Here is a 25,381-nt window from a genome sequence, read left to right as displayed (position 1 = left end):
ACAGTGCTTTGTGATAAATTCTTAACCCACACATTGCTGGCTGAACTTCACATAGCTGACTGATGTCAGGGGAGGGTACAAGAAAGAGATCTCTTTCTATAGATTGGTTGCCATGGAAATCCTTCATCTCTGGAGATATTTAATATTTGCAACATTTCAGAAGAATGGTCTTTCATTAACCTCTCTGGTTTTCTTCATGGGGAACTCTGAAATTGCAATGTTTAAAATATAATATGAACAAAATCAGTGTCAGTTTGGGTTTTATTTGGTAAGGATATTAATATCCTCTTTTTTTGTTTTATTTTATGTTGATCAAATATGAACCACGTCATGATAATTACATATGGATATATACCAAAAATGAAAAATTGCAAAGATATTTACACCATATTTAACAATTGATCATTTGTGTAACATGTACTTGAGTTGTAACATGTATACTGTCATTGTTTGAAAAGTGCAATCAAAAAAGTAAAAAATGTATCCCAACATTTAAAGAAAAGTGTGGGCTCCAACCCCCCCCCATTATACTTACCTAGGTTGAAGAAGTATTGGTCCGATGCTGCATCTGTCCCCCACCGGCTCTAAGTGTGAGAACTCAGCGATCACATGACTGCTGATCGCTGAGTTCTCACAGCCGCTCTGAGCAGAGAGCTGTGACTGTCAGTCACCGCTGTCTGCTCAGCTTCCACCCCCAGCGTTCACTGGAGCAAGGCTGAGCAAGGTGCTGCTCCAGACTCTGGGGTGGATCCTGACTTTGAAGTTGGAATCTTTCCCCAGCCTGGACTGGCTGAGTGACATCAGCCGACAACGGGCTTCAGCCCGCTGTCAGCTAAAAACAGGTCACAGGAGTTCAGGATGAACTGCACTCTTGTGATCCACAGGAGAAGTACAGCCAAAATAGCTTTGGCTGTACTTCTCGTTTAACACCATCTTTCATTTATTCATTCTAAAAATGGGCATTGTCTAAGCCCCAAGGGGGACTAAGGAGTGCTTCCAGTGGAGAGCCTGGAAGCACCAGTGAGAGGATAAGGCAACATGGAAGTAGGATAGGTCTGTTTGTATGCTGCCCAGTTTGGTTAAAATATGAATGATATCTTTCACTAAAGCAGAAAGTTATCCAATAGTACCAGCTTTTCCTGAAATATCTATTTGGTAATGAAGTAGACAGTGAGCTTTTCCATCTGCATAGTGTTTTTCATGCTGGAGGACCACTGTTGTATTTTTGCTTTTAGAGGGCTGGGATGCAGGCTTTTACTGATTTGAAAAGATGTACAGTTGTGTCCAAAATTATTCAACCCCCACTGAAATTGAGTGTTTTGGCCAGTTTGACATTGCTTTTGATCATTCAGTCATCTTGCTTACATTTACATTAAAGAGGCACTTGTAGGTCAGACAAATATAACATAACAGTTATAATGAAATAACCACAAATGTCTTTTCTGTGCTCACAGCATTATCAGTTTTATTCAACCCCCAAGTGACATTCAATCTTAGTACTTAGTACAGCATCCTTTTACAGTTATAACAGCTTTTAAACGTGAAGCATAGCTTGACACAAGTGTCTTGCAGCGATCTACGGGTATCTTCGCCCATTCTTCATGGGCAAAGGCCTCCAGTTCAGTCACATTCTTAGGCTTGCGCACTGCAACTGCTTTCTTTAAGTCCCACCAGAGGTTCTCAATCGGATTTAAGTCTGGTGACTGCGATGGCCACTCCAAAATGTTCCAGCCTTTCCTCTGCAACCATGCTCTAGTGGACTTGGAGGTATGCTTGGGATCATTGTCCTGTTGAAAGGTCCAACGTCTCCCAAGCCTCAGGTGTGTGACGGACTGCATCACGTTTCCATCCAATATCTCCTGGTACTGAAGAGAATTCATGGTACCTTGCACACGCTGAAGCTTCCCTGTACCTGCAGAAGCAAAACAGCCCCAAAGCATGATTGACCCTCCACCATGCTTCACAGTAGGCAAGGTGTTCTTTTCATCATAGGCCTTGTTCTTCCTCCTCCAAACATAGCGTTGATCCATGGGCCCAAACAGTTCTAATTTTGTTTCATCAGTCCACAGAACACTATCCCACAACTTTTGTGGTTTGTCCACATGGCTTTTGGCATACTGCAGTCGACTCTTCTTATTCTTTGGAGACAGCAAGGGGGTACGCCTGGGAGTTCTGGCACGGAGGCCTTCATTACGCAGTGTGCGTCTTATTGTCTGGGCTGAAACTTCTGTACCCACATCTGACAAATCTTTTCTCAGTTCCTCAGCAGTCACACGGGGACTTCTCTCCACTCTACGCTTCAGGTAGCGCACAGCAGTCGAAGTCAGCATCTTCTTTCTGCCACGACCAGGTAGCGTTTCAACAGTGCCCTTTGCCTTGAATTTGCGAATGATGCTTCCTAAGGTGTCTCTTGGTATGTTTAACATCTTTGCAATCTTCTTATAGCCATTGCCCTTCCTGTGAAGAGAAATCACCTCTTCTCTTGTCTTCCTGGACCATTCTCTTGCCTTCACCATGTTTGTAACCACACCAGTAAATGTCTAGAAGGAGCTGAGTATCACAGTCATTTTAAAGCTGCCTAATTGGTGCTTATTATGCTTGATTGCTGCTCGGTGACATCCACAGGTGTTTTCAATACCTGATGGAAAGCACCTGTATGAACCTCTGTTCTTCAGAGTGGTAGTCTTTAAGGGGTTGAATAATTGTGGCAATGAAGAAACCACATAAGAACCATTTACTACTGTATTACATAAACAATTGATGTCATTTTAGTTGCATTTGGGTAGTTACAACGTCCTTGTAGGATTTGATTCTGAATACAATTCCAAATGTACACTATAGTCCCTAAACCCCTTTACAGCATTGGGGGTTGAATAATTTTGGACACAACTGTAGCAGAAGATAATGCTTATATCTCTTTAAAGAAAAAGTTATTTTTGAGTAAATAGGCTGAGGAGTCATCACCAAAGCTGATATCAGTAAATTAAAGGCTGATTTGTCTCACCAGCTTCCAATAGTCTTTTGAGAGATTCCAAAACATTGCTATCCCTAGATTCACAACTCCAAAACGTAAGCTTCATACACACGATGAGAATATTGGACGAATGATAGTCTGTTTTTGTTTTTTGCATTCTAGTCTCATATTGAAAATTAAGGCGTTACTAAAATTTTTGTATGACAAAATACAACTTCGGAAGTGATGTATTGTATTGTAATGTATTTTTTTTGTTTCCAAGCATCTTGGTCTCTCAATTTTTTACTGTACTACTTAAAGGAAAATAGTTCACTCGGTTAGGGTACAAGGAAAATGTTTGTGCTTGTCCCTTCAGATATGGTCACTTGAACTATCATGATTGGCTTTCGAAAGCTGTGTACTAATGATCAGATTATCGTTCAATCCTTCCAAAAGTGTTTTTTTCATCCAATTTTCTCATCGTGTGTATTAGGCATTATGTGACAGGTGAGTCAATGCTTTATAGGAGGGCTGTGATTTTGTACTATCTAGATAACAATCTTTAACCTGCATTTTTGAGTTCTGTTTGAAATGGACAACTTACAAGTTAAAAAGATAATATGTTTTTTTCTGTTGTGATGTAAATGAAATGCCTAGCTCTTCCTTCCATATGCTTATATATGAATGTGGAATAGTGTATTCCACTTCCATTAGTATGGAATGTGTTATAGAGAGTGAACCTCTGATTTGGGTTGACTCCAAGCACTCCATGTTTTCTGAAGCGTGGTAACCAAATTTTAGCTAAGAAAGATAAATAAAACACCAGCCTGTTCCATTTGATGAGGTTCACTAACCAAGATATCTTGAATTTAAAGTATAGACTATTGCTACATAGTAACTATAGACTATTGCTATATATTAACTGAACCACTGAAACTATGTATACAATTACACTCTAGTTTTGTTTTACTAATACAGAAAAGTTTTAGGACCTTGAAAAAGTTTTCCATGGGCTGTGGAAAAAAAAAGATGTTGTTATTTGTTGTAACCATAAGGCTTCAGACACACTGAGCGTTTTTACAGCTGTTGTTTTTGGCTTCTGGCATTTTTTAATACAGCAAGTAAACTCCCCAGCATATCATCCTTTGTTTCCATGCACACATAGGCTTTAATCAACATTTTTTGGCAAGGGTAAAAAACCCATAATAGTAGGTTTCAAGAGTAGATTTTTTTGCTGTAAAAACAGGCTAAGGCTAAGGCTGGTAATTGTGGTAAAATGCGGCAAAACGCAGTTAAACATGAATGCAAAAACGCTAAAAAATACCAAAAAATTAGCATTTTAAACATGACTTTATACAGGTAATGCTACCAGCGGTTTTAAAATGCCCAGTGTGCATAAAGCCTCAAGATGTCTCCCATGGTACTCTCTATCAAGTGATTGCTACAGAATTTAACACTGTGTTAATCTTCTCTATAAGGTCAGAGCTAAAATATGACAAATTTCTAATAAGGATGATTAGCGGTTTGTTAATTAAACAATCCATTTAAGTCAAAAGATTTGCAGATTCATCACTTTTTCTTTGTTATTGAATATTTTCAGGTAGATCTGTTTAATGTTTAATAAAATAGTAAATGTAAAAAGTGCCTCTCCTCTATAAAACTTCTAATATGAATAGAAAACCACCAAAAATAGCCATCACTTAAAATAAATGTATACACATGTCGATGTTATTTGATACTATTCATTTACAGGCAGCATATAGACAATATGAAAGCAACTGAAATGCTAGCTGAAAATAATGTAATAGATTTTTACTTCAATAGCAATAATGTAAGAGCTACTGGGAGAGCGAAGAAATAATATTGGCAAACAATGTCACAGAGTAAGTCCCATTGTTGATAATAAAAGAGAAAATGGGCCTTATAGCCTCCAAGGAGATTATTAGCAATGGAAAATACAAAAAAAAAGAATGTGAGGCACACCAACCTAGTGCAATACAGCAACAATTTATTATTATGTTAAAAGCAAGATGATGCATCTACAAAAGTCCTCAGCAAGAAGAGTATCTCAGCAGTTGTAATGGAGGAGCCAGCTGTAGGATTCTGAGTAGTCATTTCAAACATCCCTGCAAGGCAAAATGTAAATCTCACAGTCCTAAAAAGGATCTATGAACAGAATTATTAATATTTATTCAGTTCATTTTGGATAGAATAGAGAATTATTAAAGCCCCACTCAGTATTGTTTTTGTCTGTGTCCTGTTATTAATATTTCCTTTGATTTCCTGCCCAGGAATTACAAGAGGATATGAAGGAGATCTCTCTAAAATCAGGTGAAATCCCCTTAGACAGCTGTCACTGGAACAGATGTCTTCATAGGAAGATTCACCCTCAACTTCCTATTCAGGTAGTTTTGAATTTTCCATTACTGTCTGGCCCCTAATGATGTTCAAACAGACAGAGTTAATATCCCCAGAGAGGAGAGAGACAACACTAAGCCCTGGTTCACACTGAATGCAACTTTGAAATCGCGCTACTTTACTTAAGTAGCATGATTTCAAAGCTGCAGATCAGTGCGATTTGTACCTCCCATTACACTGTAGTTCAAATATAGTGCAGAAACTATTTTTGAAACCGTACTACTTCATATTGCACTGATTAAGACAGTGCCATAGAAATACATTAGATACATCTTGAGGTGCGATTTGTAAATTGCATGTCGCACCTGAAGACGTTCCAGTGTGAACCAGGGCTTAACGTCTGACCAAGATTCCAATTCCTCATTACTGTATCCAAAACTGTTTGTTTAAAAAACTATTTTGTTATAAAAACACTTTAAGTTTAGATTGTAGCCCTATTACACTAGGTTGGCTCCTTTTCTTATTGTATTTCCTGGATCTGTTTCGTCTACAGAGAATCCTGAAATTTAACAACCCAAGCAGCCAAAATGTATGAATTATAGGATTTAATGCAGATTTGGCATATCTGTATTTTTATTTTATGCTCAGGAGAAAAAAAATATTTTCCATTTACAGATTTACCATTTCATCTGGTTTTCATACTGATTTGATTTTGACAAATTCATATTAGTACCAGGCTGGGGAAAAATTGCTACACAGTGCACACCAACCAACGGTTGTAAGCTCCAAGGAGCAGGGCCCTCCTAACCCTCTTGTATTGAACTGTATTGTTGCTGTATTGTCTCCCGTTATATTGTAAAGCACTGAGCAAACTCTTGGTGCTATATAAATCCTGTATAATAATAATAATAATGTATGGGACCAAACGAGCCAAATGGAAGGAAATGTTTATGGGGTAGCACTGATGTCAGCTTGACACAGAAAAAGCTGTTGTGTAGGTTTTTATTGGATAGAGTAAATTTGCAGATTTCCAAACCCACGGATGCTGGAACCTTCACAGGGACCAACATGAACCTGTATCCTTTTTTAAACACATCGCCTTTCTGAGAAATACTGGATTTCAAATTACTGGACTTTTTGTAGGCAGCAACTATTTACTGTTTATTTTATATAAAGATTTGCTTTTTTATTTAATTTATCTTATTACTTTTGTTGCTGTTAATAAAAATACCTAAAGCTTTCAAATAGACTTTGGTTTTGTACTTATTATTGGGCTAACATTTAATTTATAACTAGTCAGTCATTTCTGTGAGTAGCACCATCTGTTGTGTAAGTAATACAGCCCAATGTTGTTTATCAGTAATTCCTGTGGTTATTCATTGTGATGTCAGAATTTGCAGTTCTTTTAATATGTACTGTATTATCTGTCAAGCTGAATTTTCTAGTAATTTCTGTTGCCAAAATGTATATTCTGTATTTTTATATCTGTCTTGCAAACACATTAAAGTCAATGAAATTATTATGTATAATATAGTTAATTCTCAGTAAATATTGATATTATGGTATTATTAATAATACATGGGGCATAATGCATATCATTGCAGCATGCTGAGATCATAACCAATGATGTGAAAATTATTCAGCCAGACCTTTTTATTCTACAGTATATTTCCTATTTTTTAAGTTCTCAAGGAGTTGTTACAGAACCACTGTACAGGAAATTTCCTACTGACATTAGAGTCAGTAGCCAGCACCCATTCTGATTGGCTTGACAAAGCTGACTCCACGCTTTCATTTAGAAAAAAGTGTATTGCGCAAAGACAAGCAACTCCAGCTGTGCGTCTGCTGAAAGTCGTTTGCTAGAACCATCTAAACAGGGAGCCGCATGTAGCTCCTAAGCCACTGGTAATTGCTGTTCTTTAAGATGTTTCTATGTAACACCTTATTCACGCTTATTCAACATGGCATTGCAAAGATCACTAGGGATGCATGAAGTATAGCCACTCTTAGCAACCAGCACAGTTTCAGTCTACTGCAGTCAGATCGGGAAAGATTCAAAAAATTCTCTGTGGTTTATTTGAGTTTGCACATCACCACTGCCTATTGTTTTACGGTATTGGCCCAAATTGTTCAGTGAATACATATTTAAGATCCAGCAACTGAGTGACCAGCTACATGAAAAGTCTAAAAACAGCCATTGATTTAAACTTGATTAAAATATCTGAGCCTTAAAAAAATTTAATTTTAGAGACAAGAAAATATTAAGAAAGCTTATTAGCAGCATGAACATGCCATTTGAGTGAAAGTGTGACTGGTTGGACTGTAGTGAAGGCTATTTGTGCTTTTTACACAATAAGCAAAGGATCGGTAAAACATTTATGGCCTCAGAATATCTAATTCTGCAGAATTTATTACTGCAAGTCAGTTTGTGAAACTCCTTTAATGTAGCTGTTGGGAGAGGAGTGAAGGGGAATATGTAAAGTGTCAGTTGAGTTGTCTGGGGGCTGCTGACATCACATCCAAGATGGTGGCACCCAGCAGGGTGTCTCTTGGCTTTTAGATGTCTACACAAGAGAGTTTTTTCCAGGTAAAAAACATAATACACAAGCAAAATATGTTCAATGTATATAATCTAATGGAAAGATTGTTGTTGTAATGAATGGTCTGGCATCGGGAACTCCATAACGCTGTTTAACACAGGAGACCCTGAAATTCTCTTGATGGTTCTTGTATGAATAAATGTATTCATCATATCCTCTTCTGCATAGGATCCTTTGATATTTTGTCAGTACATTGATTTCCTGTTAAAAATTGCTGTAAAAGACTGCCTAGCTGTTCTAGTTAGTAGCAAGGAACATTCGTCTGCGCCAACAACAAAATATAGTGATGATATTATAATAAATCGGATTCTGCTTCACAACTCCCACATTTCTTCTGACAAATTAGTCATGTAGTTCACTCCCCATCCTACCCGTTATCTTTTCCAATCCAATATACTCCCAGGTCAGTCACATTCATTGACTCCTCTTTTTGTCCTTTTCAGTCATTTATCATCCTCACTGAGGACACACTACACTTAACACTTCCACAACCACCACCACCACACTTCTCTGGCATATCCCTATCACAGTCACATATAAACAAGGGATTTTTTTGGAAGGGGTGTGGAAGCTGGTTAATGCATACAAAGGAAAGCTGAACACAGGTAAAGCAAAAGAACAGACAACACTAGAAGTCTCAAAAGACACAGATGTGCTATCGAGAGACTGGTGTAAAACTAAATCCCTACAAGACTTTGCCCTGTATACATTTCTTCTCCTTAAATACAATTCCAGCCTCCATGCTGCCTATTTAATCACTTATTAAGACCTTCTTTTGCAGTCTTCCCCAACTATTTTCTACCTTTAACTCTCTACTTTGTCCTCCACTGCCTTCACCCACTAACCCATTCACTGCTAGGAGATTGTCAATAATTTCAATAAAAAAATTGATGAAATTCATGGTGAAATCTCTCTAAACATTTCCACCACCTAACATGTCCTGTCTATCACCACATTCAATACTTTCCTAGTTTGACTACATTACCACAGGGGGCGTTGCTAAACCTCTTTGTGATGCCCACTTAACCACCTGCCCTCTGGATCCTGGTCTTTCACAGCTACTCCAGTCACTTACTTGATCTATTCTACAGTCTCTAAGTCACACCTTTAATCGCTCCCTCACTGAAGACATCTTCCCCACCCCCCCTCTAACACATACATAGGTCTTCCCCCTCATACTTAAAAAGTCATTGCTAGACCAGTCTGAACAATATAAAACCTAATTCCTTGCTCCCATTTGCTGCCAAATTTCTAAAACCATCTGAGCAACCACCTTACTGACAACAACCTTCTTGACAACTTACAATCTGGCTTTCGCCCACAATGCTCCACAGAAACAGTCCTCCTAAAATTCACTAATGGCTTACTAACCATGGCTCAAACCAACTGCCACTACTCTATGCACATACTTTCCTAGTTCTCCTCCTACCTATCTCAACACACTTTCAGTGTCACCTACAAGTTCATCTCCTCCTCTTGTCTTCTTCTTTCTGTAGGGGACACACAAGCCTCTGTCCACAGACCCATTCTATTCTCTACCTACACCTCCTTTTTTGGTCAGTTGACATCCTCCCATGTCTTCCAATATCATATTTATGCTGATGACACCTAAATATATATCTTTGCTCTTGAGTTCACTCTTTGAGTCTCTTCACACATCACTAATATACCATCTGATTCAAACTCACTCTCTCCAATACAGAGCTCATAATATTCTCCACCACCCCCACCCCCGTGTCCCTTCTTCCAACTTTCCTATCTAGATGAATTGCACAACTTTTAGTCCTCCCTTCATACCAGGTTGCTAGGTGTAATCCTGGATTCTTACTACTCTTTCCAGCCCCACAGCCAGTCACTGTCCAAATTTTGCCACCTTCACCTCCCTTACATTTCAAAAATTCACCCCTTCTTAGCAGGTGACAGCACAAAGCTATTACTGCACTCTCTTGTTATGTCTTGCAATGACTATTACAACTTTCTTTTCTTGTTGGCCTACCATTACACAGGCCATTTCCTCTGCAGTCTGTCATGAATGCTGCTGCAAGACGCATCCACTTTACCAACCATTCTCTGGCCGCAGTCCCTCTCTGTCAATCTCTCCACTGGCATTCACTCACCCAACAAATAAAATGGAAAATACTTACAACAACATTCACAGCTCTGCCCTAACCTTGTCTTAAAATATCATCCAAACCACCTTCTTTGCTCCTCCCAATACCTCCCATTCTCTAGCTTCATCATTTTCTCCCATGCTTGCCTCCAGGATTTCTCCACAGCATCTCTTTCCTCTGGAACTCCCTACCCATTCTGTCTGGTTGTCTTATGCTTATTATACTTTACTATAAAGCCATGCTTTATATACTTTAAATTTTATTAAAAAGGATTTAACTTTTATTATAAAGCCATAGATGTACAATAAATTTGGAGATACCTAAAAAATCGATATCAGTATTGCTGACCATACACATGGTAGTATATTGACTTGATAAAACTAGGCTGATACTGTTTGAAATGTGCTGTGTGTGGCCAGCAGTGGTTTACTGTGTATTATAACCGATGACCCTAGTGTTGCTAGGCGGAAGTACTAGCCACTTAGCCACTGTGCTGCCACAATCATTCTGATTGTACTATTTTGCACAATCTCCTTATTAAATTTGTCAAACATAGACCCTACTTATACCAAACCGTTACATTTGTATCCAATCAGAAAGGCTATTGCACTTAATAATTGTTGCTATATAATATTGGCAAAATATTGATTTATATTGCAGCATCATATCGGTATGTTCCCATCACACATTTACAAAAAAACATCTCTCAACGGAATGTGTCACCGCTATGTTGTCCTTTATCAAAAGAATAGTAACTGATAGCTATGTTTGCTATATAACAATGCAAAAATAATTCATTTTTGAATAATAATAAGTATTATTACTAATATAGTCTTTGTAGTCTATACATTGGAGTTATAGCTGCCACAGAGGTGACTAGACCCTATGTAAACCAGAGTTTTGTCCTGTTCTCTTCTTGACTATGGAAAGGGATTACACAAACCTTCTCCCCATCAGATTTACTGAAAGAACTCAGTTTGTAAATGGACCTGTGGACATCCATTTTGATGGCACTTTTGAACACCACCAGCAGCTTTCTGGTCAGGGTGCACAGTAAGAAGAGGAAACTTGGCGTCAGTATGTATAGCATGTACATAGGGGTGTGAAGGTTTAAACATGCTGGTGTTGGCTAATTATGAGGGTGTCCAGGCTCATTCACTACATATAAACCCAAAGAGTCTCTCTTTTACATTCCATGATCCTGTTGTAACCAGATCATAATTATTACTAGTTGTCCAGACTTTACAAGATTCAGTTAGTACCCTTACATTCTGCATGAGTCAAGTGTTTTAAATTATGATTTCAAATTTTGTGATGCTTAGAGAGAGCTATGTGTCTCTGCACTATCAATTAGTGTTCTGCTAGTGTATATTGGCATAACATGCTCTCCATACTGGTTAATTGCGGCTGCCTGCATCCATATGCATCCAAATGTAGATAGCACTACCTGCTGTAGAGTCACTAGAGTCAGTAAACAGTTCTCGAGTTTGGTTATGTGAATTTATTGAGTGGTTACACTTAGATAGGGTCTAGGAGTATATGGGATGCCTGAGGAACTGTAGAGCTTGAGGACAACTCCTTAGCAACTATGTACAAAGATTTAGATTAGCAACAGTCTCTTCTTGAAGAGCACTAAAGGCTCTTAGATGTACCTCCTCAGACCCCGGATGATTCCTTCTCTTCACCCAGCTGCCTGAGGGTATCCCTGAGCAAGGGGGCCCAAGAGCTGCTGATTGAACAGTCCCAGATGAGAAACTAGCTGGGTATTGCACCTGATCGCCCTCTCCCCTTATCTGGCCCAGGTGGCGTAAGAACCCATGTATACAAGCAGCTCCTAAACTCAAGTTTAGGAGCTTTTGCCATTTTTTGGCAGCTCCTAAACTCAACTCCATAAAAGCCTGTGTGACCATGTACACATACTGTAGGCTTTTAGCAGAGTTTAGGAGCTTCCACGTTTAGGTGAGGTTAAACCTCCCTCTCCTGAACGCAGGAGAATCGCGTTAAGGATAGGAACATTTTGACCACCGACCGTGGGAAAACGTGAAACTGTGGCAAAATCGTGGTACCGCGGTTAAAGCGCTTTGCCACAGTTTTGACACAATTTGTATTTTCCTGCGGCCAGGGTAGGCTCATGTACATGGAGCCTTCGAGTATTCACACTGTGCTCTGCAGGCTGTGTTGCTTTAACTACAGCAGACAAAATACATGTCAGTACCTGGCTGTGCTGTCTTACAGGGTTGACTCAACTAGACCCTTGTTTTACAGGATTACACATTTTTTGTTAGGTAAGACCATTTATGCATATGTATGTAAACTGAGACTGTAGCTTTTTGTCTTTATTCTGCTTTAAGTATGCCAACCAAGTAGGACTGTTTTACTTTGCCAGCACTGAATTCAAACCCTCAAGGGGGACTGTTTAACCTGGTGAAATACCTGTAATTCTGTTCTACCACCCCTATTTTGCATGCACTGTTGTCCGACTAAATAGCCAACAGAGGGACACTGCTATTTCCTGTTGCAGTTGTGCAACCTTCTGTGTCACTGTCCTGCTTACTGTACTGCGAAAAAATACTTTCACGCTATTTAGACTTCTGGAAGCCAACTAAACACATCCGCCTTCCACTCCCAGCACCTGAAAACATGGTAGATTGGCAGCGCTTTTCCGTACAGCCTGATTGGCTTACAGTGCAGAGCATCCCACTCACAGTCTGGTATACCCTGTGCAGAGGGGATTTTGGAGAGATAATATTGAGACAACCAGTGTTAAAAAAAAATACAGTTGTGACATTTAGCGCATTCATAAATAGACAGAAGGTTGTTTTTAGAATTTACATGGAATTCCAACTTTAGTTATTAAATTGTTAATATTAAACCACAAACTAAAATTCTATATACTGCAGATTACTAGTCTGTTATAGCAGCATTCATTTGTTTTAGGCTTTTTCATCTGTCTTTTCATCTGGTGATCCAGCCAGTAACACACTCCCTGTCATGTGGTTTCTCCCCTGCACTGGAGAAGCAACAGAGACACCTTTGGACAGCAGCTTTGTCAATCTGGGCTGAGGGTAGTGTTAGATGTACTAGCAGATTTTGATGGATTTGACTATAATAGGTCATACACTGATTAACATTTGTCTGGATTGACAGGGACCAGCTGAATTGTTATCAGTGTGTGGTCATCTCTGCTTGACAAAAGTCAATCATTTGATCAACTTCTGTCAAAAGAACATGCTGGAAAACTTTCCTTGATCAGCGTATTCTGGCAGTAATGAGTCCCACTGTCAAAATACAATGTCCCGCAGGGAGGCATTCCACCATCCACCTCAAGTGTGTGTATATGTCCAACCTAAAGTGTTACTAAATCTACAACAGTAAAATCAGTCTTTATATGCAATAAAGCATGCTTGTTATATTCACTGTAGAACCTAAGGGGTTAATCCTCTACATTGTGTAAAAAGGCTGTTTGATTCTGTCTTCTCTGATCCTCCCCTTCTTCTACTGTCCCCAATACATCTGCTGATAGAACAGAGCCTTGGGGGCAAGCTGTGCATGCTCAGTATGTGTGTATTGCTAGAACAGTGGTTCTTAACCTGGGTTCGATCGAACCCCAGGGGTTCGGTGAGTCAGTCTCGGGGGTTCGGCGGAGGTGACCCACACCCGACTCATATGATTTGTGATGACATGCCCAGTGGTCGGCAAGCCGCGGCTCTTCTGTGCCGGGCGCCCGCTCCCCTCCCTCCTCTCGGGCGGCAGGGACTCAAATGCAATGATTGGCCAGTCTCGCTGCCACTCACATCCTGATAGCCAGTGATTGGCTGTCAGGATGTGTGTAGGCGGGGCAGCGTGACGAACGTGAGAGGAGCTAGGCTCCTCTCACAGTCCGCCCTGAAGACCGGAACGGCGCGGGAATACAGCGAGAGGAACGCGCGGAGCAAAGGTAAGTGAATTGACACAGGGGGGACTTGGGGACTTAATATGGGGGATGAATTAATATGGGGAATGAATTACTATATGGGGGATGAATTACTATATGGGGGATGTATTACTATATGGGGGATGAATTACTATATGGGGGATGAATTACTATATGGGGGATGAATTACTATATGGGGGGATGAATTACTATGGGGGATGAATTACTATATGGGGGATGAATTACTATGCGGGATGAATTACTATGGGGGATGAATTACTATATGGGGGATGAATTACTATATGGGGGATGAATTACTATGGGGGATGAATTACTATGGGGGATGAATTTCTATGGGGGATGAATTTTCATACCGTTTGTTACAACATATCTTTGCGAGCAATTCTTTTCGAGGATGCTGGACATAAAGACGAAGAAAAGGAACAGACTTTGTTGCGAAAATGACATGAGAGTGGCACTTGCCAAGGTAATACCGCGCATTTCTGAACTGGCCTCTGAAAGACAACAGCAGAAGTCACACTGATTTGCGGTAAATATTCATTATTTTGTTTTTGTGTGAAAATCATGTTTTAATGGTTTTGTTCTTTGTTCTTAATGGTTTTGTTCATTTTGTGCACCTATGTATAAATATATACCTATGTTTTGAATTTTAAAAATCATATTTTATTTTTCCAATTAAGAAGGGTTCGGTGAATGCGCATATGAAACTGGTGGGGTTCAGTACCTCCAAAAAGGTTAAGAACCACTGTGCTAGAAAGTTAGTTTTTTTTCTTGGGAGAGTGCATGTGATCAGCACAGGGCCTATCAGCGCTGTCCAGACAGAGGGTCATGGGTTATGCAGCCTCATAGGATAGTCTGAGGAGAATAAAAACTCATCCTTCAAGCTTTAACCAGTGCTCGGCTGAACACTAATAGAAATCACAAGACTGCTATATACCACTGATGAGAAAATGTATTTAGCTGTTTAAATTTACTAAAATAATTCCATGTTCCAGATATGAATGCACGATCCTGGGTTTAGTAACACTTTAACAAATTGAAGCTGAATTCCAGATAACAATTTTTTAAGCAGTAACAGCAACCTATTTTTTTTTTCATTTCTTTTTCGAGGGGATTAGTATCTCTTTTTAAGTAATCATAATGGCTTTCACTGTAGTAAATTTTCAGAATAAAAATAGCGTTTAGATACATGCAATATATTACAATTTCAAAGCGGTTTTAAAGGCACAATTTTTTCCCTAAAATAGAAATATTATACTTGCGTGTTCTCTGTAATGGTCTCTTACCTCATCTTCTGGGGTCCCACACCATCTCTCTCCACTCCTCCTTTTCAGCGAGTACCCCAGTAGCAAGCCAGCTACTATGGGGGCATGTGTTTAGGCATGCTCTCAAGCCAGGCTGTGTGTGTCCATAGACATACACAGCCTGGCTCAGCACCACCCCCCGTTCCCCCCTGATTAACGGCAGCAGGAGCCAATGGTTCCCACTGCTACCTGTTTATCTTGTGAGAAAAGTAAGAGGGGAAAACTCTGCTTCAAATGGGCACAGAGATGGATCGAGAAAGGAAGGGGGGGGGGATAAAACCTCTGGGACATGCTTGTCTTTTCAATATAAAAAAAATAACAGGAGCATAATTGTGAGAGAGCACTTTACAGGTTAAAGAAAAAACACACTTCACTTACAAAAGCACAAAGCAGACTGTTAAGGTATGTGACTAAACCATAATGGTGCCTATACAGTAGGTACTGTATATACTGCAATTTTAGGCAGCTCATATTGATACAATACAAAATACTATATATTCTGTTATAGTACTTCACATGCCATTATTGTAGGCAGTTACTCTGTATAATGCTTATTACAAAGTTTATTTTATGGACCTGCTTTACAGTATTAAATTTGTCACACAGGCAGAGGTAATCCAAATTTAGAAATGGTGCTTTTTAGTGGTTTAAAAGCTACAAAAATGGGATAGAACAAAATGCTCTTAATAGTTTATACTACACAGTAGTTGGATGTAGTGGAAGTAATCACAAGTGATAGCGCAATGCTGCAATTGTGGGATTCATTGCTACAACATACATACTACATCATATAGTACCATTTGTTCCATCTGCTAGCGATCAAGGGCTGGGTTGAAGTTATCGAATTCAAACCAGCCCTAAGAGTTAGCAGTTGTGGGGAAATGTTTTCAGAAGAACAGACTGTGATTTGCCCTCTCGGCACTGCCCAAATCAACAAACTTTGATAAAAAAATTGAAGGATCTATGCCTTAAATTCTCAGCTGAGCAGTGACTGAAGCCAATTAGGCACAGTCATTGCTCAGGTATTCTGACAGCCACAAGAGCAGTAACTGTCAGAATACAATAGCTGGCCCTGCAGACTCATCCATCCATGCTGTGTAGTCTTTTGACTTCTCTTGTTTGGCCCATGGATTCAATGTGTAAGGCTAGCCTTGAAGTATAAATACCTTTTTTTATTATTTATTATTTGCAAGGGGCTGTGTGACAGTTAGGAGCTGCATCCTGGCTTCCCAGGGAACCTCCTTGTGATGACTGGCAGATTGTGCTGATGTCACATATCCAAGCATCCAGCGGTGGACTGACCATTGGGGTACTTGGGCACTGCCCGAGGGCCCAGGGTCAGTAGGGGGCCCCATGAGATGCCCCTGGTACCTTTCATAGGCTTTTTTTGGTGTGGTTTGAGTGTGGGCGAGGACACAGGGGCCCCATGATCCCCTATTGCCCGGGGGCCCCATGAGTTGTCAGTCCACCCCTGCAAGCATCTGCTACTTGCACTGCACAGGGCTGGGAGGAAGGCATGTCAGAAGCATTCTGACCACAGAAGTACAGGCACGCCATGTGTAGGCACAACATCCTGTAGCCATCAAGCTACAGACACAATCTAGTCTCACTAGGATGGATCTGCTTCTGCGCCTAGCATGCTCAAAAGGAAATGGAATGAAGGGGACTCATAGGATCACCAGATGTATGTTGTACTTTAATGTTTGTTTTCCAAATAAAGTGATTGTAAATTCTTATTTTTTTCAACAACAAACAAGCTATGCTCACTTGCTCTGTGCAATGGAATTGCACAGAGTGGCCCCAAAACTTCCTCTGGTTACCTGCCAATGGCTCCTGCTGCTCTCAACAAAGCCACTACAGGCAGTCACAATTCTGAATCGAATGAGGACTCTGGTAAATATAAGGTGGCGGTGGGAAGGTGATACTGCTACCTAAAAATGTTTTACCTTAATACAGGGAATGCATTAAGGTACAAAATGTTTAGGCTTTAGAAATTAGAACCACTTTAAAAAGAACTTGTTGCATGCATTGTTGGAAGCAAAGGAAACTAATCCCCAACTATGTAAATTAAGGCTCACAGGTTCACGTTACAGCACAGATCCAAGATTCCAAAGGACCTCTATAGTAGCATACAATATACACTATGCACATAAATGTATTGCTGGCACATCAATGAACACGTATAGCATGTTGATTATTATGGAAAATATATTTTCATTGCCATGTTAGAAGCATTGCTGTGTTAGAAACGTTGCCATCTTACAGACAAACTGCCAAAACATAGAGATTGCCAGGCTATAGGGAAGAAGAATGTGCTCTAACAAAGATTGTTGGAGGCACAATAAAGGAAACAAATGTAACAGTAGCATGCTTTTTCCATGTAGAGCTGTTCAGGGAAATATCTTCATTGGCTCCTGACCCTGCACTAACCCTGGTCCTAATGATCCTTGAGGCTATCATGTAACCAGTGATGTCATTTACTTATCTGTAAGGAGCAAATTGGAAATCATCCCTGTGCTCAATGCTGGTCAGGAGGCAATGACTGAAGACACTTCCGTGCCCAGCTCTGAACTAGGTGTTATATCATTGTCTAGCGGATTTGAATTTACTCTTTCACCTGTTAATCCTCCATGCTCTGGACTGTGGAAGACTCCAGGATTCTTTATGAAACCCTAGAAAACTGAAGAATGGAGTGAAACTGTAGGTGATTCCAGGAAAAAAAAGTTTTTTATTTACTCTTCCACAAATTATTCCTCCCTACTCTAGGCTTCAGAAGACTTCAAGAGACTCCATGAGACCCTAGAAGCTTGGAGAATGGGATATAATTGTAGGTGACCCAAGAAAAAAAACTGATTTTTATTTTCGCTTGCACCAACCAATCCTTCCTGCTCTGGACTTAAGAAGACTCCAAGAGACTATGAGACCCTAGAAGACTGGAGAAAGGGATGTAACTATAGGTGACTCCAGGAAACAATTGGATATATTGGGGTTTATTTACTAAAGCTGGAGAGTCCAAAATCAGACTCCCTTCTGCATAGAAACCAATCAGCTTCCAGGTTTCATTGCCAAAGCTTCATTGAACAAGCTGAGGTTAGAAGCTGATTGTTTTCTATGCAGAAGGGAGTCTGATTTTGGACTCTCCAGCTTTAATAAATAAACCCCATGATGTCTGATTTCTAATCAAAGGAAAAAGTACAGTGAATGTTTAGTGGGTATATATTATAACTACTGCAGTGTTAGCCTTAGAGAAGAAGTCTGACCAAATCTATTTTGGCAATACTTCTCCTGTGGGTCACAGGAGTGCACTCAAGCCTGTACTCCTGTGGCCCAGATTCAACCAACAGCAGGCTAAAGTCCTCTATCAGCTGACGTCACAGAGCCATTCCAGGCTCTGCAGGGATCCTGACAATAATGTCAGAACACCAGATGCCTGATTGGCACCTGGCTCAGTCTCTCAGTGCACCACTGAGATCCTGAGCCAGCCACTCCCGTCCTCTCCCAAGCCCGGCACTCCAGTAAGCAATGGAAGGGTAGGGAAGAGAGCCAGAGATTGAGTCACCGGCTCTCTGCTCACTGAAGACCAAGAACTGACCAGCACTGAAGCACGGTTCTCTGTCTTAGAGGTGGTGGGGAACAGATACAGCATCGGACTGATGTGTTTGTTTGGTTTTTTTTAAGCCCGCACTTCTCTTTTAATTATAACATGATTTTTACATGGCTGCTCATAAATTTTTTCATTATTGTAATAAATGCAGTGAATTTCAGATTTTCACCAGAATCAGAGTTGACTACTACAATAAATCTGCCAGTCTGCTTAACAACCATTGAGATGAGATATTAGCCACAAAGGAAGAACATTGCTTTCAATCAGTCAGCTGACTCAAAGTAAAACCATTGCCTAGTACTGCCAAGCAGAAAGCAGAACCTACTTTTGGACCACACAAATGTGGATACTCTCATGTACATACGATATGCATTTACAAATAAAATATAATCCAATTGGTAAGAATGTGGCATAGGTACTGTTGCAATTTCTTTTTATGTTTTAATTCAAATGCAGTACACTGGTACAACAGAACAGTTTCAGGCATCCCACTCTCTCAAATTCACACCAGTTCTGTTGTGTACAGCATTTGAATTGAAAGATTAAAAGAAATTGCTAGAATATTTGTACTGTATCCTTATTATTTGGATTATGTTTATCGGCAGTGGAGCCCACCCGATGGGTTTTCACGGTAGCTACTAATTGGATTACATGTGGCTCACCACTTCATAAATTACAAACAATACAACAAAACAATTTTGTTAATAACACATTAACACACATTGAAAAGATTATATGTACATAAGATTACATATAGAATAAAACTGAAAGAGCTGTACATTCCCTTTAAAAAGACATCCCATGGAAGCAAATTTTAAATAATGTCAGGCAAGAAACTACTTTAACGCATACAAAGAATAATGGGTGAAGTGAGTGCAATCAACTAATGCAACCAAACAGAAATCAACTCTCTGATTACGCTCCACCAGTAGTGAATATCTGACTGGTTGTAGTGGGCTATGCGCTGTTTGTACTATGTTATTAAATAAAACCTAGAATGTGCCGTTGTTCAGGTTCAGGACCAGCAATAGCCTACAGCATGCATAATTCATAATACTATCCCCTCTTGAGTGACCTCTCTCTCAGGATTTATGGGATGCCTATTATACAGTAATGTGCTGTGTTCGGCTCACTTAATCCCCACAGTGTTGTTCATCACGTATTTAAGACAAATGGGAAATGCAACCAAGAAGCAAATTTGGCCATATTGAGAATTTGCCAGGGGAATTTTACAGTAACTAACTTTGTGTACATGACAAGTTTCCATTACCTAGGAATTCTTCTGTTTTCCTACATATATATATGCACACTGGTGCAATGCTAGGTTGGTGCGCATCTATTATTTTAATTGGGCTATTGAATAAAAAAATAATAAAATTTAAAAAAAATGCGGAAAGGCCAAATGGCCCCTTATCTATTAACCTACGGTACATGTGCACTTGAAAGCATTGTCAACAATGGCATCATTTACGTATCTTTTTTATGACATAAACACACACACAAGTATTAAAATTCACATACATGCATTTTCTACACACACATATATAAATATATATATATGTATATATATACACACACATTCACAAATGTGCACACATAGTGTATAGGTACACAACTATCTTCGTAGCTGCTGTTTTCTTGTAGCTGGAAGGAAAACAGCAGCACTGACTAATTCCTGTGTCCCTGGATTACGCGGCACAAGTCAATGGTGCACGTTCTATTCTTCTCACCCCCTATTAATTTCAGCAGGACTGCCAACTGGAATCTAATGGTCCACCTGCTCCACATGAAGAAAAGATAGAGTGACAAATGCCAATTATATTGGTTTTCTGTTGTCACAATGGGTTTCCTTCCAGCCCCCTAGGTACATAAAAATGACATGTATCTATGTACATTTTGTCTTGATGACTTTGAAGTCATTCTGTATTCTACAGACATTTCCCAGGGCAGTCTCGTCTACAACAAACATGGAATCTATATTCCAGCAACATGTTGCAGATAGATCAGCAAAAAAACACAAAACAAAAAAAAGAGCTCTTTTCGAATTAATATCTTTGTTTCCAACAAATGACAAAAAAAACCCACATTGGTTTACTTCGAAAAAACCCCCCATAAAGGCGGACAGAGGAAGCTGCTTCAAAAACCCAGAGAATGATCTCCATTCAAGGCTGCAAAGATGAAATAAGCACACGTGAAATAACAAATTAAACTGCAGGTTAGACTACATGATTGATCCCTTTGGACTATCACCAGTGCTATTGTGCAGCAAGTAGGACTCATATTAAGTTTAATAAAACACACATATATTATAATAAGCTAGATAACTGAACTTCTAATAATAATAATTATTACTACTCTAGATAATAACAATAGTAGAGATCAATTTTGTGCAGATTACATTTACAAGAACCAATTTTTTTATTTTAGTTATCATTTATTTTTATTGCCTTTAGGAACAAGCTGATATCATTAACTTTTAATTAATGACCTTCTGCTGTACTGAATACAAAGAGAAATAAAAATGAGTATCGATAATAATAATCAAAATGTAATTTAAACCTCCCAAAAGTAGGAAGGGATTATCTAAAGTGTGAGACGCTTGTTAAACGATAGAGCACACCAGAAATTCTATTAAAACCTATCGGCTACAACAGCGCATCAATAGACACCAAGGGGAATTTGGAAGGACAATTGAAAGCACTTAGCCCTCTGTAATCCTAAATAAATAAGGGTGTTATTTGTTCCATGTGAGTGTCAGTTAATGAAAGCTCAGATCACAGAAAGGGATATATAATAAGGCTTAATAATTACCTGCATGGACGCTGTGGATCCATATTCTAAAGTCTTCAGGAATTCATTGACAATCCCTTCCGATATGCAGCTGCTGTGAGCCAGGCAGAAGGGCGCAGGGGGGGCTAGCAATGAGAAGAGGTACAGGGAGGTGGAAGAGGGAAGCAAGGTAGGAGGCAGGTCAGGCATCCAGGTCTGTTTGGGTACCAGATATGAGGGATGCTGCAGGAAAGCCAGTTCCTAGAAGGGGTGTGTGCATGAAACAGGCATACAGCTCCACTGCATCTTCACTCTCGTCTCATATCTGCAGGCTGGGAAGGGGGGTCTGGCTAAGCTTATGGGCTGCACGCTCAGGACCCTTGGGCATCCCCTTCCTTGTCAAAGAGCATCCCATCAGGGATCGATAGGCTATGAGAGGAAGAGCTTGTGCTCACTCCATAGTGCTTTGGGGAAGAAAAGAGACAGCTGCTGTGAGCATGCGTGCCAATGGATCTGCACCCTTTCTAATCAAGGCTGGTGCTCAGACCAGGTGGTGCACTGCAGGGGGATTGTTACCACCAGGAGATCATCAATGTGGCTTCAGTGAAGTTGTTGTTTTGGTATTTATTTTAACCAACAGCCACTGGACATTTTTCAGCCAAAAAATGTTCTGATGCCGTTAACCCTTGCTGCTCTCAGCCTAATTAATTACACGTGGGTTTGATAGAAAATATGGAACGTATGCTTATAATAAGGCAGTCCAAAGAGCACAGACCTTTTTCAGTGTGCAAAAAAAGCTCACATAGACTTGCTATGGGGGGGGGGGAGCGTTAGAAATAAGTGGTTGAACTGCGTTTTTAGCACCCCCTCAACTGCAGTGGAGAGGGGTGTTTACATGACGCGGTTGTAATACTTTGCGTCAGCTGCAAAAACTATTGCTCCTTTCACATTCAGCAAGCCATAAGCCCAACAAATGCGACTTAATCACCCCACCCACAACCATGTGCAATGCATACAGTTTCAGTGTGTTGGTGCAGCAATTGTGAGATTAAAACAGGCAGTGAGGTTTCACACTGCCTCCTTACTGTCTGTCAAATGGCTCTGAAAGGCAATCCAAACACAGATCCCTTTTAGAAGCTCAGCGGTTTAGATGCAAACTGGTTGATGGAAAGCAGCGAGCTTCTACTTTGCTGGAGTTAGGCTGGCCATACACTATACAATTTTCTGTCCAATTTCTGCCCAATTTCCTTTAGATTTACTTCAAATATGTAGTGCAGGAGCCTGCCTAATTGGATACAATTGAAAGTGTTGTCAGTTTTGACCTCCTATTGCATGGTATTTGTTAAATCTAAACCACAAATCTCAAGAAAATTGCAAAATGTATGGCCAGCCTTAGTGAAAGATAGAATGGGGGGGTGGGAATTACTAAAATTGGAGCAACCAGAATCTGGAGCAGCTGTTCATAGTAACCAATCGGCTTCTATGTTCAGATTGTTCAGTTAGGCTTGGTTCATAATTGTGCGGGTGCAGGAATGTATGTAAATTGCATGCATTCCCACACCCGCAGCAAAAATATGCTGCTGTTTAGCAGACACGCGGGGGTGCCATTAATTCCTAATGACACCCCCATACAATGGAAACTGCAGTACATTTTCCCATGATGGATACACATACCACTATGCAGATTGGGATTTTAGAAAATGTGCAGGGACCTTTTCCCAGTGTTTCCCACAGGTACAGCAGCCCATTCAAATGAATGGCTGCTGTGCCCACACAAATGCAGTACAAGGAAATTGCATAGATGTGAACCAAGACTTAAGCTTTGAAAATGAAATGGAAGCTGGGTGGTTGCCATGCACAGCTGCTCCCAAATGTTTCCCATTGTAGTTGCTGTTAGTTACTACCAAGGGCATTACTGTGGAGGGATGTTTCTTACACTGTATCATCTCACCATACAGACATATGCTAGACCAATGTGGACCAATGTAACTATGCATATACCATACCTGTGAGATCCTTCTAGAATGGCCTTTTTCAACCATGTACCTTCAGGTTTCTTCAGGGGTGCCTTGGCAAAATGCCTATGAATTGCTAAAAAATTGTATACAATCCAGCGGGTGGATCAAACCTGCCTTTTAGTTTTTCAACCCATAGGGAAGAAAAATATATTTTAAATATATTTTAAAAATATTCTTCCCAAATATATTGACATATATTTGAAATACTAAAATTTTGGCCGTATTCAATATATTTAAAAAAAAAAAAAAAAAAAAAAAAAAAAATATATATATATATATATACACATATAAATATATATATATATATTATATTATATTTATACAGAATATATTTAAAAAAGATATATTTTTTTAAATATTTTTCATATACATTGTAATGTATAAAAAATGCATTTCAACATACAGTATATATATATATATATAATGTATATATATATATATATAAAAATATATTTTTAAATATATTGAATACGGCCAACATTGTAGTATTTTAAATATATGTCAATAAATTTGGGAAGAATATTTTTAAAATATATTTAATTGCCATATAAGGTAATGACGGGCGCAAGGCAGTTCTCTTGTTCTGGGAGGACGTCATATGACGTCCTCCCATTCTAACCGCGCATGTGCGACTCCGGGGGCGCGCAGCGTGGCGATCGGTGGTGCGCTGTGTCCTTCAGACACAGCGGATCACTGATCAACGGAAAGAGCTGAAGATGTCGGTTTGGTTATGTGATCAGCTGTGTCCAATCACATCTGATCGCATGTAAATAGGGAAATGCCGGTTATCTGTAGAGAAGCTGGTTAAAAGCTGAGTTCAGGTACCTGGTGTGCACAAGAGCAAGCATAGTTAGAAGGATAGGCATGGTCATATGCAGGAGATGAGAGAAAAAGTCTGTTAAACAAGCTGGACAGATCAGGAGGCATGCAGAAGACAGGTCCAGAGTCAGTAAGTGTCCACAGATGCAAGTGTTTCACAGAAACAAATGCACTGGAGAGGTGAAGATCAAGCAGAGATCATAGAGGATGACTGGCTTCCTTATAAAGGCTGTTTGGCGCCAATCTGGGGTTACAGCATGCATGGCTGTGTGCCGGCACACATCCGTTGTGCGCTAGTGCACATTCTTGCGGCCATGTAAAGTATTGACAGCAATGCCAGGTCTTCATGCACCTCTACTAAGGACAGTACCCTGACACTTCTAGAGAGATCCCACAGGTATGGTATATGCATAGTTGTCTAGCTATGTAAAATTTTCCTTCCTGTAAAGGCCATGTAAAGTATTGACAGCAATGCCAGGTCTTCATGCACCTCTACTAAGGACAGTACCCTGACACTTCTAGAGAGATCCCACAGGTATGGTATATGCATAGTTGTCTAGCTATGTAAAATTTTCCTTCCTGGTACTCTTTGGGTGCATATTTTGGAGAGACAACCTCTCACTTACTGCTGTTCTTTTTTTTAGGACAGGAAGTGGAAGAAAATCTCCCCACTTAGAAACAGGGGTTCCAATAATTCCCTACTTCAAAATAAAAAAGACGATGTGCTTTAGATCTAGTTGAACAAAATACCTTGGCATGTGGCGTGACTGCCAGGGTCCAGGCAAGAAGCCTTGTTACCACACTTTGCTGTTTGCTTAGTATATAATGCAGTCCATGGTGCCTAAAAAAATCCCAGTCCATAAGTTGTAAATTTTTTGATTAGTATATAATGCAGGTAACAAGGGTGACAA

At 39.8% G+C, this 25,381-nt stretch overlaps 1 protein-coding gene across 2 annotated transcripts in view; it reads right to left on the bottom strand.

Annotated features, from left to right (window-relative positions):
• NCAN (neurocan) overlaps window positions 1-22,138 on the bottom strand; it is a 305,419-nt gene extending 283,281 nt beyond the window's left edge. The window contains exon 1 of one of the 2 annotated variants that reach the window (XM_089670821.1): window positions 21,676-22,138. In XM_089670821.1, coding sequence (XP_089526947.1) covers window positions 21,676-21,698 — 23 coding nt within the window. In that variant the 5' untranslated portion in view covers window positions 21,699-22,138. The remainder of the gene's footprint in view (window positions 1-21,675) is intronic. The other variant, XM_089670822.1, reaches the window with a different exon arrangement.
• Between the last annotated feature and the right edge of the window lie 3,243 nt (window positions 22,139-25,381).

The sequence above is a fragment of the Staurois parvus genome, unplaced genomic scaffold (assembly GCF_062004578.1).
Source record: "Staurois parvus isolate SC_StPar_1 unplaced genomic scaffold, SC_StPar_1.0 ptg000096l, whole genome shotgun sequence".
NCBI classification, from domain to species: domain Eukaryota; kingdom Metazoa; phylum Chordata; class Amphibia; order Anura; family Ranidae; genus Staurois; species Staurois parvus.
Note: the sequence above shows the minus strand (reverse complement) of the source record. Positions and strands in the feature narration are given on the sequence as shown.